We start from the raw sequence: 16,747 nt of genomic DNA, 5'->3' as shown, positions 1-16,747 counted from the left end.
GTACTGATCTTTACATTGGGTAGCCTAGAAGAACTATGGTATAATTCCATTTGGCATAGTGCACAACAGGGAACATTGGGTAAGGAAAAGTAACATTATTGGCTTCTTTGGGATATTTTGTGTATTTCTAATTTATCACAAGTACTGTACCAGCAATTTTGGTAGAACCTATGAGGACACACCATTTATAAAACAGGCCAAGCCTTTGGCATCTGGCAAAGACAACAACCTGGTTCACAAGTCACACTAAGTCAAACCATGGCCTTGTGTGATCATGCAGGCTTCTGAAGAGGTGACTGCAGTTGCTTTGCTCCTCCCTGGCCATTCTGCTGCTGTGCTGACCTAACCTATGATTTTGCTTAGCACAGGGGTTGGGAACCTCAAGTCCATGGGCATAATTAGACCCCACCAGTTGCCCACATTTGGTTCAGCAGGCCATTTTGGTCTAGCCGCACCCACTATTATATGACATGAGATGCGGGGTAGGGAAAGTTGTGGCTGGGCCAAAAAGGGGGCTGCAGGTGCTGCCAAATCAGCTGATTGGTGGGACCCACACAGGAATAATAATAATAATAATAATAATAATAATAATAATAATAATTATTTATTAATTTATTATTTATGCCCCGCCCACTCTGGGAGGCTTCCAGCAGAATATTAAAATACAATAATTCATCAAATGTTAAAAGCTTCCCTACACAGGCCTGCCTTCAGATGTCTTCTAAAAGTCAGATAGTTGTTTATTTCCTTGACATCAGGTGGGAGGGTGTTCCACAGGACGGGCGCCACTACCAAGAAGGCCCTCTGCCTGGTTCCCTGTAACTTCGCTTCTCACAGTGAGGGAACCGCCAAGAGGCCCCCGGCGCTGGACCTCAGTGTCTGGGCAGAACGATGGGGGTGGAGACGCTCCTTCAGGTATACTGGGCCGTTTAGGGCTTTAAAGTCAACACCAACACTTTGAATTGTGCCCGGAAATGTACTGGGAGCCAATGTAGGTCTTTCAGGACTGGTGTTATGTGGTCTTGGCACACAGTGCTTTGAGGCCCTATCAGCTGATTGACGGGGCTCTCTGCAAGCAGTGATCAGCTGACTGCCAGTGCCTGCTGGCACTATTCAGCTGACAGTGATGACAATCAGCTGGGATTGTGCGGCTGAGGGGGCTGGAGGAAGCAGCTTAGATTCAAAGCACTGGAGGGTGTGTTGTGAATCTATACCTCTTTCTATGCAGGAGAGAAAACATATGAATCCAGACTTGTGGTTTGGCTCTCCTGAACAAACCACAAGCCATACACCACAGCACAAACCTTAGTTACAGCTCACGTATAGTCTTGAGAGAGCTGAACCACAAGACCAGGTTCAGACAACGTGCTAAATCAAGCCATGACTATGAACAGTAGCAGAATGACCAGGAAGGAACAAAGCAGCTGTAATCTCCTTTTTGGGAGCTCACAGAAAGTCATAGTTTGGCGTAGCATTTTGTGTGAACCAAGCCACTCAACATCTGTTCATTTCATAACACTTGGGCAAATAAGTAAGACAACTAGTGAGCAGGCTACTGCCCAGGCACAACTCCATAGAGACTTCTTTCAGAATACAGTATTGCACTTAATAAGCACATTGAAAGAACCACTGATTCGTGGGTGTGAGGTAGGCTTATGCTCAATCTACACTGCTGTACCTAAGCCACAAACTTTAGTTGTTGGGTGGGTTGTGTTAATACATCTAAGGGTCCAAGGAACAGTTAAACTAGCCTCACTATGACCACCAAAGTATTTGCTGAGCTAGACTAATAGCCTATTTTGTTCAGTGTGGCTGTTCATACTGGTTTTATTAAATGTTTTCAACCTAGGATGACACTCTGGGTTTCTGGATGGAATCAAAACATCTTCTATTTATGAAAGCCATTTCAGACACTTGCAAACACTGTTCTCTAGACATGCGTACCACCTAATGGCAAAGTAAACCAATGTGAACCTATGTGAATTATCCATGCTTCTGCTATGCATACATTAAAAAAAAATTCAACACAACCTTGGCCTAGTGCCTTTCCCCAGCTTAACCCAACCAATAGTGCCGACAGACAAACTTCCAAATAGCAATATTAATAGCAGATGATTCAAGTCTGAAAAAGAGCCTGCTTCTTTTTGTTTTTTATGACTAACACAGGTGCCAGCTACATGGTAAAAATAAACATAAAGTGCTGGACGTTCCAAAAGTGTGGGATGATTAAGATCACACCGCCCTCCACAATGCTGGGTAAATCTATCCTATAATTTTCTTTAATATTTCTGTGGGTTTGCAATAGCAAACAATAACTTAAAATACAAAGAACGCACAGATTTGGAACCTCTCTCGTGCAGGATTAAGGGCATCTCTCTTACACACGCACAGACACAGACACACCTGCTAAGTGTATCTGGCTATGACTCACTGCAACAGGCACAGTGCAGTTGCTAAGAACTCTGAAGTCTGCAGTTCAAATCTCAGCTCAGCCACAAAATCACTAGATTGTATCAGAAAAAGCACTACTCCTCTAGCTTCAGTCCTTCATCTGCAGCAGGAGGAGGCAGTGCTAGGTTAGTTTAGAGGCTACAGTGAACAGTCCTGTTGTTGGCATTTGTCTGTCTTGAGTGACAATGGAGTGCACCTGCAGGGGTAAAGTCAAACCTTTGTGTTAGCAGCACTGAAGTGACCTCCCTGGGGTGCAAGCCTGGGCAGTGTGTCTGGACTTCCTGGGCTGCCCAGGAGACAAGACCCCCCTCTTGCCTCCAAAAAAAAGCAGAGCAATATGTTTGGTGCCAGTTTGGCTGCAGGAATTGCTGGAAGGAGGCATACAAGGCGCCTTCCAACCCTCTTAGGGACTCCAGATGTGTGTAGAGACCACTTAGCCTTTTCTTTTCGCACAGATATCCCACAAGGCAGTGGAGGTTTAGGGTCAGAATCTTCCTCCTAGATGGCCTATATTTCCAGGTTGATGAGCCCCAACAGCCCTGTAAGTCACTGACATTGCTTGATGTGTTTTCAATATTCAAAAGTGTTATATTAATGTTATTATTTATACAGTATCAGTGAATACCACCTTTTCAGAAGAAAAGCAGAATACAGACACCACTTTTAGGTTTTTTTCTTGCAACTAAGCGATACATAAATTTTATGAAATAAATGAATGCAATTCCTGTTCTGAGAAGTTTGCAACTTAAGTTTAGCAGGGATGTGGAGAGAGACAACCAAGGCAAACAAAGGATGAATGTGGGCAGATGAAACTACACATGCTTAATTATCATCCCCATCCTCAGTTGAAACGAAATGTCATGGTTTGAGCCAAAGGCTTTGTGGAATGGGTTACTGATGCTTACCCCTACATTTTTGGTTGCCCTACCTGCCCAACCATCTTTTACCTGCTCCACCTGGGCATAAGCCTGCTTAAGCCCCTACACACACAAAAGCTTGTGAAGACTAGAAGAGCCCTGGTGGCCCTTGCCTTGGCGCTGACAAGTCATATTTGAAATTTCAGGTGGATAAGGTGTATTTTCTATCCCACCTCTAGAGCAACTGGCTGCTGTGGGAAAGAGTGGCTCCTGCAATTTCAGATGTCCTGGTTGCCAAGCTGGCTTTCTGTGCCACTCATTTGTGCCACTAGGAGAACCAGGACTTGCAGTTGCTTCATCATCACATTGCCAACAGCTCCTATGATGGCACAGAGCCATTCTGCAGCCCCAGTTCCCTTCTAGGTCTGGTACCACTGATTTCACTCTGTTTTAAGACATCTTGAGACAAGGCTTCCCTTTAATCAAATGAATTGCTATTGTACACCACTATTCTTTGCTGTGCCTGAGCAGAGTTCTTAAGGTTGTGCACAGGCTGTCCCATGTAGCTCACTAGGCCACATACCAGCCTCAAGGTCATTAGAGCCCTTGTTCAACCTCTTGAATCTCTGACAATATGTCACGGACTGGTTGAATGCAGAGGGATGGGGAGAGGAACCAGCTGGGGAACCCCCAAGGGAAGAAGGCTCAGAGCCCGGGGAGTGGTGGTAGGGCGAAGATGAGTGGTCAGAGGGAGAAGGGGGAGAAGACTGGGAAGAGGAGGTATTGGAAGCTGAAGAGGTAACGGGGTTTAGTAAGCTGGGTGAGCCTGTGGCAGAGAGAAGTCCAGAATCAAAGGCTGAAGCAGGCAAGTAGGAGGAGGCCAAGAGGCAGAGAAGAGTCAGGCTGGTAATGAGTCAAAAGTGTCTCTCCTGCTGCAACAAACTCCCCTCCTCCTTGTCTTCAAGATCCAGAAGAGGCATGAAATGGGAGGAGCAAAGGCAGGCATGCAGGCACAGTCTCAAATTGTTTGAGGAAGAAGCTCTGAGAGGAGGAGATAGATGACTGTGAGGAGGTGGAGACCTTTAATCTCAGCAGCTGATTCATGGACACACCACCAGGCCTTGGCAGATGGTGTTTTTGCTAATAAAGAGTTAACTCCAACTTGCACAGTGTGATTTACCAATGCCTCATTTCTGACACAATATGACCCATCAATCTCCAGCACTAAGATCCGATTACCTGGCTTAGCAGTTTCCCTTCAACTCTGAAGCTGTAGCTAAACTCCTGCTCTTTGTATCATCCTTTATGCCGTTCTTACCACTTCTTTCCATTCTCAAGAGCAAATGCTAACACGGTTTATATTTGAAAGCTTGTCACATGGCAGGCATCTATTTTTCACTCATCAAGCCAGCCACCATTGAAACAACAGATGCACTCCTGCGATTGTCAGCTCACGTAGCTTTTTTATCTGAAGGAGGGATGAAACAGGATCTAACATGCAAAGCCTGGAAGTTATTCAATTAAAAGAAAAAAGAAACTAAGGGGGAGGGGGGAGAGATTCGGCCACAGATGCTGGTAACTGCATTTCTGCATGTCCATTAAAGACATTCTCATAAAAGCCGGAACAACACACGTCACTGGTGCAACTATGAAGAACGCTGAGAAATCAATAGTCATATAACAATGTCTTCCTTTTTAAAGAAATCTATCTGTAAGATGAAAACTGAGTGCAGCTAAGGCTTTCTCCTCCACTAAAGAGCTAAAAATTTACACGCGCTGCCAGTTCGGATCGGACCTACCATGTTTAATATATTCTGGGTTATATTTTTTCCTAGCTAAATCAATAACAGGCAGCTATTCCCCAAGGTGAAAATATACATTAAGGAGGGAAGACATGAGACTAGACAACCTTCTAGTTATTTGTTAAAGGAGGGGAAAGGGGAAAAAAAGAGCTTAGAGACTTTTTGTGCTCGCTTCCAATCCACGTAGGTGGATTATATCTCTGGTGAAACATCAGCATGCAATGTAACAGTGTTAGGAGCAGCCAAATGACACTCCTCCCTGTTTGATAACACGATACTTACTTTGCCATTATTGATTCTTCCACATAAGTGGCTTGTATAGAACATAACATGCTGCTTAGATTATGCTTCACAATGCCTGAGACAAAAAAAGCAAAGTAAGTGAAAGGATCCCAGCTGCCTAAACAATAATGCCTTGCTTACAACCTGATAATGGCATGAGGATGAAACAGCTGTATTAGCCTTGGCAGAAAATTATTTCAGACACAGCTATGCTTGATTTATGGCTTAAATCCTTGAGCACAGCACCTGATACAATTTTCTGAAGTCCTGTGACATTTGAGCATCTTCATGCAATCTAGTCCTTGCTGTGTGAAACTGGACTAATGGATGATAAACAACCAGAAGCCAAAAGGATGGATTATTTCACCTGGTTCTGTACATTTTGCTAGCTCCACTCAATACATGTTGGTTGTCTTAACCCCCCACACCCACCACCTCCCCAAATACTTTTCTTGGAATGCTGACTGAGGATAATGTAAGCCAATCTTCCAGCAGCTAAGGATGGTTAGATCTGGCGATATGCAAGCCAGTGGAGCGAAAGTAAAAGTTCATTTTTATTAAGTTTGAGGCCAGATTGGGCAGCAGCAGTCCTATCACTCCATAACCCATTAAAGGCCCCCTCCTCAGAGCATTCCATTCTCTCCTACGCCTCCACTCCAAGCCCTTGCAGCTGCATTACACACACTAAATGATTTAGCACTCTGTTTTGAAGATGGCCAATAAAACACACACACACAAATGCAGTGCCAAACTTTCTAGTATTTCTTGCCAACTTTTTAAGCTTTATGGATCCTAGTGTCCAGACTCTCCTATGAAGGCAACCCAATCCAATATGGCTAACCTCCCCAAATCTGAAAAGGAAGCAGTTATCCTTGACAGCAATGTTTCCTTTCCAGGCAAGACAAAGTAAGGAAAACTTTAGTGGCATGCTTTAAGTGGCAGGAGAAACTTAACGCCTTTAGAAATAAGATGAAAACCAGAGGACCAAACCAGGCTTAAGCAAACAGACAAAGGACAAGGGGGGATCTTTCATCTGAAGAAGACAGACATCTTCAAGAGAAAAGAAATGGGGAGAGATTAAACAATACAAAATAATTAAGCATGTGAAATCAGGAAATGGAAAATTTGTTTACGTCTCTTCAGAAACAGGAACACAAGAACATGTAGTAACACACAAAGGGAACACATTCTACTCTTTTAAGAAATGAAATAGGTACTTAGTATTTTATCCTGTGTTTATGCTAGCTGCACTACTGATGTCGTCAGTTAAGGTAGACTTGACCAAACAATGTTCAGCAGTTTGTAATCTGTTGCAATAATTACTGCAATACATAAGAAAGTTATTTCCTTTCTATTTCTAGCATATGAGCACATCCACTATGAGTGCTGGTTGACACAGCATATCACAGAGAAGACTCAGCTGAACGCTTCTCTAGATGTTTGAAGTGCTATAATCCAAGAAAAGGTTTACCACATTTCTGATTACTGTTCTCTTCTATCCCCCCAGCTCACTCACTCAACTTGTTCTACCAAGTTCCTGCATAATTCCCTTTCACATTATTCTTCCACATAAGTTCTGTGTGAAGTTCCAATAACAGGTAAGCAAAATAACTGGAGACCAACAAAAACAATACTATCCTATACATGTGCATAAAGCAGCAAACAGATTACAATCTGCAAAAAGCCTCCAATCTGAAAGAAAACAACCTGCCACAGAATGGGAATGAAATCCATTTTGATAAAGCACATGCCTTTGTGAATCATAAGCAGACTTCCTACAAAACTCTTTTTCTCCTGATTCCCTGCAGACATGTGCAATTTTCACTGCCTGTCAGTTTATCAAAAAGACCAGGGCATCAAATTTCAGCTCTGGATTGTCAGGTCTGATCCCCATTTCCTTTCAAATTCCAAAATACTGACACATTGATTGGAGTTCATAGTGTCAGACAACAGCACTTAAGAGCCTTTGTGTGTGTGTACTAAAATATATCTTCTGATCTATCTTTTATGCTTTTTAAAAACTTTTGCAGCCTCCTGAGTATTGATTGATTGGGGCTCATTTATATATGATTTCCACCAAGTAGCAGGCAATTCATTCAAACTAAACCATTCTTTTGTGTAGCCCTTTAAAAGGGGGGCCTAGCTCAGGGTATAAATTCTTGTTCAAACTGCAGTGATGTCCCAGTGGCTGAGCTTTTCTTAGTGCTCAGCTGCTAACTTAAAAGCAAAAAATACACTCTAAATCAGGAAGTGTTTACTTGCTTAAAAAAAAAAAAGTTTCAGAAACTTAAGATTGTAAAAATGAGGAAGTCCCTCCATAAACAGGCTGTCTATTAATGACAGACTTTAAAAGGGGGGGGAATGTAGTGTTTCCTACTTCATGTCTGAGGATACACACACCACGGAACAATGTTCTTAGATCTCTCGTAATAGGAATGTTTTCAGTGTAAGTATTTGAGCCTGTAAGACCCAGTTCTATATATTTCTAAAAATCCTCCTCCTTAAGACATTACCAATTGTCTTTGATCAATAAGAACATTCATCCTGTCTCAGCAACAGAAGATGCTCAGAAAACACTGTAAGCAATGTGTCCCTTCTTGCTAGAGATCTAAGGATTTTATTGAAAGCCAAGCCTGACTTGTATGTACAAGCAGCACCCAGCTGCAGTTACGTTCCCGACGCTGTTGCTGAAAGGAAACCAAATCAAACACCAACCAATTCATAAACTTTTTCTCTTGTATGAAAATGCCCCCTACCCCACTACACACACAAAAATAATCATAATCATAATCTTAAAGGGAAGCCTTTATGCTTGAAGTTAGCCAGGCGAAGGTGAGGGACATGTCTTTTTCTACAGCAACGCCACAGCTGTGGAACTCTGATTCAATCTTTGGCTATTTTTCAGAAAAGAATAATGTTCCTTCTCCATTAAGCATCTGAAACACTGTAAAGTTAGTCATTGTGAAAAAAGCAAACACCAGAGACTATGGATGAATCAATCTGTCAATTTTGGTTTCTCTGTTTTTCCTTCTTAAATTCAGATCTCCTCATCAACTTGATTTTTTTCTCATGAAAATTCACCAGCACTTTGGTGCCAATTTCTCCTAAGACACATTCTGATAGGTAATTTTGCCTTGTTGTTGGTATCCATCTGTCTCGGGAGACAATGGAAGAATGCGCCTTCGGAGGTGAAGTCTAACCGTTGGAGAGTCACAGTGCCTGCTGTGGCTGTAGAGACCGATATAGAAGAGACATGTTTTATTGCAGCTAGGATAGATGAAGGTGTCTGGTTGTGCTGCTGCAGATGCACCATGGTGTTTCTTCTCTTTCCACTCCTCCCGGAGGTTGTTCTTCCTCTAGTCACTGCTGTGGATACATGTCTTGACTGTCTATCTCCAGGCACTGTGGTCATCTGCAAGGGATTATCACATGTCAAGGTTGGTGTTGACAGCATTAATATCTCATTTGCAGACATCTTTATAATGAAAGCCTCATAAAACATGTCCTTGGGGATTCTGCCATTTTCCATTCTGTGAACATGACCAAGCCAGTGTAGATGTCACTAAGACAGGAATGTAAACATGTGAGCACATCTTTATTTGAGACTCTGTCCTGCCGTATGATGTCCAAAATCTTCCTAACTCAGCACATGTGGAAGACATTGAGGTATCGCTCCTGGCAAGTGCAAGTTGCCCACGACTCACTTCCATAAAGCAGCATGCTCAACATGGAAGCCTGGTAGACCTTCATCTTGGTATTGGACATTAGCATCACATTCTCCCATACCCTGTTGGAGAAGTGAGCATTGTCGTAGTTGCCTTGCCAATACACTTGTCAATGGAGAGGTTGCTGGTAATGGTGGAACCTAGGTAAACAAAACTGTCTACCACCTCAAGTGTGTGGTCACCAATGCTGATGTGTAGTATGCTGATTATGTCCTGACCCAGAATGTTGGTCTTTGTCAGGCTGATGGTAAGGTCAAATTCTCTGCAGGCTTGGACAAAAAGGTTGATGAATCTCTGTAGATTTTTCTTGGAGTGTGCTGTCAAGGCTGCATCATCTGCATCAAAATCTCTCAGATCCACTTTTGTCTTAGCATGGTGACGTGCCAAGCTGAACAGACCCCTGTCACCAAAAGCATATGAGACCACCAGAGAGAATAACATGCCAAAGAGAGCTGGGATGATAACACAGCCCTGTTTCACACCGCTCTTTATAGGGAAGGCCTCCGAGGTTGAACCGTCATACTGGGCAGTGTCACACAATCATACTGTGAGGTGGGCACCCTATCTTGTTGAGAGGTGTGAAGAGTCTTTTCAACTGATGAGGTCAAAGGCCTTCATCAGGTCTATGAATGCATGTACAAAGGGTGTCTTTGCTCTCTGCATTTCTCCTGCAGCTTTCACAGTGAGAAAACCATGTCGAGTGTTTATCTCTGAGCTGTAAAGCTGCATTGTGAGTCAGGATAGACCCTATCAGCTACTGATTACACTTTGTTGAGAACTGTGTTTTCCTGTGAGTACAGTTCTTGATAGTGCTCTGCCCATTGCTTCATCTGCTTGCTGTGGTCTGTGATGATCCCTCCCTGTTTGACTGGAGAACTGAATTGCAAAATTTAAAAAAACGCAAATTTTGAAGGACGATTGTACTTTTGTTTGAGTAGGTGCAAAATCAGAGAGTTTTGACTTTAAATGCAAACTGATTTAAATCTTCCCCCCATCCCTACCTGAGACCCACATTTATTGCAGGACAAAATATTTACTTGCAATCACTGTAGATTTAAGCAAAGTACACCCAGTACTTTGCCCTCGAATACAGAACTTCACCTACTGTTCTTATGTACTCTGTTACCAAGAACTGAAAGGTTACTTTGCCATGGAATCCTCAGAGCACACAACAGCTACAAAGCTAACTGAGAAATTTATGGTCTCTCCAACTAGGACAGAAGACGAACAGAAAACCAAGACACAACTAAGTTCAGGGCAGCACAGTGATTAAACTAGAGCCCTATTCAGGTGGTCCCTCCATATTTAACTGGTGTGAAGAAAAGACTGGGGGTGCCCTCTGAGGCCCCACCTGCTCCAGTGTTGCACCATCACCCCTAGCATAACTTCCATGTACTCAATTGTGGGGAGAATACACAAGTGCAGCTGATAACACTACTGCAGAAGTTCAGCCCCTGACACATGGGAGGCAAGAACAGTGATGAAGTATGATGGAGGGGTTGGGGCCAGGAGCATACCCCTACTTTTCCCTCCCACACAATGGTAATCATGTTAGAAGAGTTTGCTGGATCAGGTCCATCTGGTCTAGTTTGTTGTTCTCACAATGGCTGTGCAGATGCTTGGGGGAAAACTGCAAGCAAGGACCCAAACATGAGACCCAAACATGAGACCACTGCGGTTTCCAACAACTGGTATTCAGAAGCATTACTGCCTTCCTCTAGGATTGCTTGATGGTTAATTTAAAGACAATATCAACTCAGTCCTTATGAGTGCCTTTACTTTTTTATGCTGGTTTAAATAGCTCCAGCCTCAAGTACTTTACTGTTCTAGGTCTAGTTTCAGTGCTTTCATGTTCAATTTATTGTGCTTGTTTTATTGCATCTGTAACTCAGCTCAAGCCATTGGTATGGAGAAAGGTAGATAAGACAATGGTATCCAGAAGGCATGTTTTGGATTTGTCAGGCACTAAGGACAAGCTGGGTCCATACAAAATGGGTAGGCTGAACATGAACCGGAGTGCAATCATAGTATTGGCACTTGAAATTTTAAAAAGTGGCAGAGCAGCTTTTAAACTAATCACTGTGGGAAACTTCTGGTTCAAATAAATCATCTTTAGGGAATTTATGATTGTTCAATAGGTGCAGCATAGATCTAGGTGGTGAAGGTGCATGGGGACATGGAAGGCATTCAAAGAGACCACAGAGGAAAATTCACACATCGGGAGCAGCTGTTGTTCTTGTTGAGGTAATTTATATCTTGCTTCATATTACAAAAAAGTCACTAAGTGGTTTGCAACATTACAAAACAATCAAGATTCCGCATTTTAAAATAGCACAGGACAGTTAGATAAGCTTCTCTTAAACATCACTATAAACTAAAACATTCTTGTTGTTGTTTTTTCATCATCATCATTAAAGGTAAAGGACCCCTGACAGTTAAGTCCAGTCGCAGATGACTCTTGGGTTGCGGTGCTCATTTCGCTTTACAGGCCGAGGGAGCCGCCGTTTGTCCGCAGAGAGTTTTTCCAGGTCATGTGGTCAGCATGACTAGGCTGCTTCTGGCGAAACCAGAGCACGGAAACGCTGTTTACCTTCCTGCCGGAGCGGTACCTATTTATCTACTTGCACTTTGATGTGCTTTTGAACTGATAGGTTGGCAGGAGCTGGGACCGAATAACGAGAGCTCACCCTGTCATGGGGATTCGAACCGCCAACCTTCTGATCGACAAGCTCAGTGGTTTAGACCACAGCGCCACCCATGTCTTCGTTACCATTATACAATTATTTATACCCCTTTTTCCCTGACGAGGACTCAAGGCAGAGTTTTAGTGGGGTGATTGTTCTTAAAAAGGAGTCCAAAGATGTAGTAGGCATTACAGAAGTTTGTTGGAATTGATAGAACTAGTAGGATATGGTGATGGATACAAACGCTGGATGAAGGTCTGGATGTTGCTCTGTTCATCAAGAGCATTAAGAGTCATACGAAGAAGAAATCCCCAAAGTGGCAGAATTACTGACTGGGAATGCTGCTGTCACACCCTAAAAATAATTTAAGCTGGTATTCAACTAAATTTTCCTCAGAGAGACCTATTGAAATTAATTGCCCTAACTTAATCGTGTACATTTATTTCAACAGGTCTGCTTCAAATAAAATTTAGCACCTGGTATGCATTTACACTACCACTACACTGACCAAAACACCTACGATTATCAAAGAGGCATCCAAAGGAAGATGCGTTCTTGTACTAGATGACTTCAGTTATGCTCATACTGGGTAAATGCATGCTCTGGTCATGACAAAGAATTGAAATTTCTACAACAGTTGATCACAGAACTGACCGTCTGTATGAAAGACAAAATTTAGAGTCACCATCCAAGTTGACAGCTATTACAACATTTTCCCACAGTTTAGTTATGTGTTGTGTGAAGTACTACTTCCTTTTGTCTGTCCTGAATCTTCCAACAGTCAGGAAACTTTCTCCCTCCACTTTCTCCACAATAAGCATAGCCAATGTTTCACATACCCCCTTACACACCTTTTCCCCTATCCAAAACATTGGTCATTTTCTTCAGCCCCTTGGTCATTTTGGTTGCCCTTTTCTGATCCTGTTCCAGCTCTACAATAATCTTTCTGAGTTGCAGTGACCAAAACTATGCACAAATGCAATTGAACCGCAGACTTGTATAACAGCACTGATACTGGCAGTTTTATTTTCACCCCCAGTCCTTGTTATTCCCAATATGAAATTACCCATTTTTACAGCTGCCACACACTGAGTTGACATTTTCACTGAGCTATCTACAATGACTCCAAGACCTTTTAGATGTTTAGTCACTACCAATTCAGACTCTGTAACCACATACAGTGTGTGGCTTTTTGCCCCAGTGTGCATCACTATACAATGGCATATGCTAAATCACTCTATGAGAATGACATCTTGTTGTTATCCAACTGTCTCGAAAGTCAATGGACTGCACTCCCAGGGGTGAAGTCACACCACTGTGTTCGCAGCACTGAAGTTACCTCTCCGTGTTGTATGGAGGTCCTGGGCTGCCCTGATGAAAAGACACACACACCCCTCGGAAAGCAATACATTTGGCACCAACTTGGTTGCAGGAGTTGCTGAAAGAAAACATACAAGGCGCTATCTAGCCACCTGGAGAGCCAATGTGGTGTAGTGGTTAAGAGCGGTAGACTCGTAATCTGGTGAACTGGGTTCACTTCCCCGCTCCTCCACATGCAGCTGCTGGGTGACCTTGGGCCAGTCACACTTCTCTGAAGTCTCTCAGCCCCACTCACCTCACAGGGTGTTTGTTGTGGGGGAGGAAGGGAAAGGAGAATGCTAGCCACTTTGAGACTCCTTCGGGTAGTGAAAAAGTGGGATATCAAATCCAAACTCTTCTTCTTCTTCTTAGTGACTCCTTTGTGTAGGGTTTACTCCTTAGCCATCTCTTCTCCCAAATATATCCTACAAGGCAGCAGAGGTTTAGGATCAGTGTTTTCCTTCTTTTAGATGGACTTCCTTCCCAGGTTAACGAGCCCCATCTGCCCCTCACTTCCCTCTACAGCACGTGCAGAAACTGCTTTCTTGGCCGTTGGACCCACTATTAGTCTCATCCGCTCAATCCACCGGAGGTTGTTTTCACATGCAGGGGAAGTCCTTAAGCCATTGAAGGTTTGAGACCCATCAGCTACCCTCACTTGGTTTAGCTGGCCAGTCCAAGTCATTCCCTGGACGTGGCCGCTGTCACATGCTGACAGCTTCTAGGAGCCACAGGAGAGAGCTGACTGCAGGTTGGGGACCAAAGGTGGACAAACTACCCCCAGAAGCATGACGACTCCCCCACCCAAAGTACTGCCTCTCTCCTAACACCCCATGTTTCACCTTAGATTTAAGGTGCTACTTTTGACCTTTAAAGCCCTTCACGGCCTAGGACCCTCATACCTACGGGACCGCCTCTCCCGGTATGCCCCACGGAGAGCCTCAAGGTCCATAAATAGCAACACCCTAGTGGTCCCGGGCCCAAAGGAAGTTAGATTGGCTTCACCCAGAGCCAGGGCCTTTTCAGCACTGGCTCCGGCCTGGTGGAACGCTCTGCCTCATGAGACCAGGGCCCTGCAGGATCTGATTTCTTTCCGCAGGGCCTGCAAGACAGAGTTGTTCCGCCTGGCCTTTGGCTTGGAGCCAATTTGATTCCCTCCCTCTCTTTCTTTTCTTTTCTTTTCCTTCTCCTCCTGCGATGAGGCTACATTTTAATATTTTAATGTTTCAATATTTTAATGCTGTATTTTAATTTTGTTTTTAAGTTGTAATCATTCAACTTGTTTTTATTATTGCTTGTAAGCCGCTCTGAGCCTGGCCTTGGCTGGGGAGGGCGGGGTATAAATAAAAATTATTATTATTATTATTAGTAGTAGTAGTAGTAGTAGTAGTATGACTAATATTGGATATAGCCCTTACATCTCGTACCTGGTTCTGGGCACTCCTCCATATTAAGTCCAGGGCACAGGTTAAAAACGCTATAAAAAGTCAGAAATTAAATTGTTACAACAAAAGAAAAATAAAAGCTTATATAAAAATCCATATAAACTCCCTTTTGCTCTCTGGCACCATCTGTTGTTGGATGTTTAGAACACATTCAAAATGTATTATTGTGACGAATGTAGCTGAGTCCCAGGGTTGCCTCCTCTCCGGTCGTTCCATGACCAACTATTCTAAGGTGCAGTCAGTTAGGCTGCTTATAAATTTTACCTCTTTATCATGATTGGAATATGCATTTACTCTGGATTTTGTCAAGGATGCTGGACTCAGTGAGCCTTTGGTCTAACCCAGCAGGGCTCTTCTTATATTATGAGTGAATTTTTCTCATTAAGTGTAAGTATATTGGACAGATGGAATCAAACAAGAAGTACTCTTGATGCCACATGGTAAAGTCAAGCTTGGTAGGACAGAACTGATGCAAATTCACACCAGTAGTTCCTCTGGACTCTTATATACATTAGACTCTTATATACATTATAAACTGGACTCTTATATACATTTGAGAACAGCACAGAACATGGTCGTGCTACTGCTGCATCCTATGGAATATCTATGGACTCACACAGGGTTTTATGGACAGAATAACACATGAAGCAGCAAGAACAAAAGTCAATCCATAAACAAGAAGTAACAGTACAAGTGAAAAACCTTTGAGTTCTACACGTGTTTTTATGCTGTAAACTGCCCTGTGATCCTTGGATGAAGGGCGATATATAAATGCAATTAATAATAAATTATTATAACATGCACATAAATTATCAAATATGTTATACTCCCTTCTATTTTCTCTGTACTATATGCTTCGAAAATCCAACAAGACTTCACTAAGTGGTCTGGAGGACATTCCGGCCATTAGGATAATCAAAAGCTAGGGAAGTGGGCTTTGTGCCATCCAACAGATGGCAAGAGCCCAGGCAGTCCAGAGTCCATCATGCATGTGCATCAATGTGGGAGTGGCAGAGAGCAGCATACCCAGATGGGAATATTCACATGGCCATCCATCCTGAGTTCACACTTTGACAGGAGAGGGGGAAAATATCTCTAATCCTGGTTTGAGCTGAATTAAGCCAGAAGGATAAAGAGCAGGTTCAAGATCTACCTTAGACTGGTCCAAGGGATTTGTAAGGGATAAAGAAAACCACTTCCTAGTGTCCTGAGTCTCTCTCTCCCTCTCCCTCTCTCTCTCTCTCTCTCTCTCTCATATATTGGAGTCCCTCCGTGAAAAGTATTTTCTGTTATTTCCTCACTAGGAACACATAGCAAAAGAGAAGCTATTAGGAAGATGGGAAGCTGCCACCTAGAACAGGGGTAGGGAACTTTTGTCAGTCTGAGGACCACACTCCATGATGATTGGCAATTTCTGGGGGCCACAGTAATGGGCAGGGCAAGAGCCAAAAAAAAGGGGGGGCAGGCAAAGCGAAAGATGCAACCCTTGACATTGTACAGACGGCTATAGTCCAACAAGTGAAAACTGGAGGTTTCTACGCATTTCTTTCAACCCTCCATCCAAGCAAGCAAGAGGCAATCTCACAGTTCAATAGCCTCACAGAGGCAATTCCAAGCCAGAGCACTAGAGGAGGAGCAGCGTGGGAGCCAGTGGATGAGGCCTGGGAAGATGGAGTGTGGCCCACAGAGTTCCAATGGCCAGATAAAGAAACCGGGGGTGGGGTGGTGGTGGTCTGCATTCGTGAAAAAAACACCTCCCCCCTCTCACACTACTGATCTATACAGTACATAGTTAAACTAAGACTCAGGAGCCATATAACATTAAAATTGTGATTTATCTGAGGGTTTGTTTGTTTTTTATGACGGAAGACACTAAAGATGTGTAACGTAAGCAATTATTACAGGGACATGCTGCAAAATGAAAATGCCACTGTGGTCACCAGTCCTTCCCTCCCATTTTGAAAATATTTTAATATGCAATAATTGGTGAGTTTACACAAGGATTTCTGCCACCAGTTGTCCATCCTTCCCCCTTTCCACTCTTGCTCCACTTGGATTGAATTATGAAGGAACGCTTGATATTTTTTTAAAGTGCATTTATTGAAAGTAGAAGTCCAACCACATAACCACTGCACCCCAAAT

The 16,747-nt window shown here is 43.2% G+C and overlaps 1 protein-coding gene and 1 long non-coding RNA gene across 11 annotated transcripts in view; one reads left to right on the top strand and one right to left on the bottom strand.

Moving 5' to 3' along the window:
• Positions 1 to 12,527, top strand: part of LOC310754126 — a 48,290-nt gene extending 35,763 nt beyond the window's left edge. Inside the window, exons 2-5 of one of the 2 annotated variants that reach the window (XR_014543633.1) lie at positions 2,907 to 2,992; positions 6,754 to 6,990; positions 11,256 to 11,361; positions 12,253 to 12,527. This is a non-coding gene — a long non-coding RNA (uncharacterized lncRNA). Of the gene's footprint in view, positions 1 to 2,906; positions 2,993 to 4,273; positions 4,756 to 6,753; positions 6,991 to 11,255; positions 11,362 to 12,252 lie in introns of those variants that run through there. The other variant, XR_014543634.1, reaches the window with a different exon arrangement.
• LOC310754106 (uncharacterized protein) overlaps positions 1 to 16,747 on the bottom strand; it is a gene marked incomplete at its 5' end in the record, with an annotated part of 138,910 nt that overhangs the window by 60,658 nt on the left and 61,505 nt on the right. For 6 of the 9 annotated variants that reach the window (XM_083595656.1, XM_083595657.1, XM_083595651.1 and 3 more), the window contains 3 exons: positions 6,505 to 8,804; positions 13,141 to 13,239; positions 14,588 to 14,637. The exons of 1 other annotated variant lie outside the window; for it this stretch is intronic. In XM_083595656.1, the coding sequence (XP_083451782.1) occupies positions 8,460 to 8,804; positions 13,141 to 13,239; positions 14,588 to 14,637 (494 nt within the window). In that variant the 3' untranslated portion in view covers positions 6,505 to 8,459. Of the gene's footprint in view, positions 1 to 6,504; positions 8,805 to 13,140; positions 13,240 to 14,587; positions 14,638 to 16,747 lie in introns of those variants that run through there. 2 more of the 9 variants (XM_083595655.1, XM_083595658.1) reach the window with 2 other exon arrangements.

The sequence above is a fragment of the Podarcis filfolensis genome, assembly GCF_964270895.1.
Source record: "Podarcis filfolensis genome assembly, chromosome: Z".
Lineage (NCBI taxonomy): Eukaryota > Metazoa > Chordata > Lepidosauria > Squamata > Lacertidae > Podarcis > Podarcis filfolensis.
This window is presented reverse-complemented; position numbering and strand designations above follow the sequence as displayed.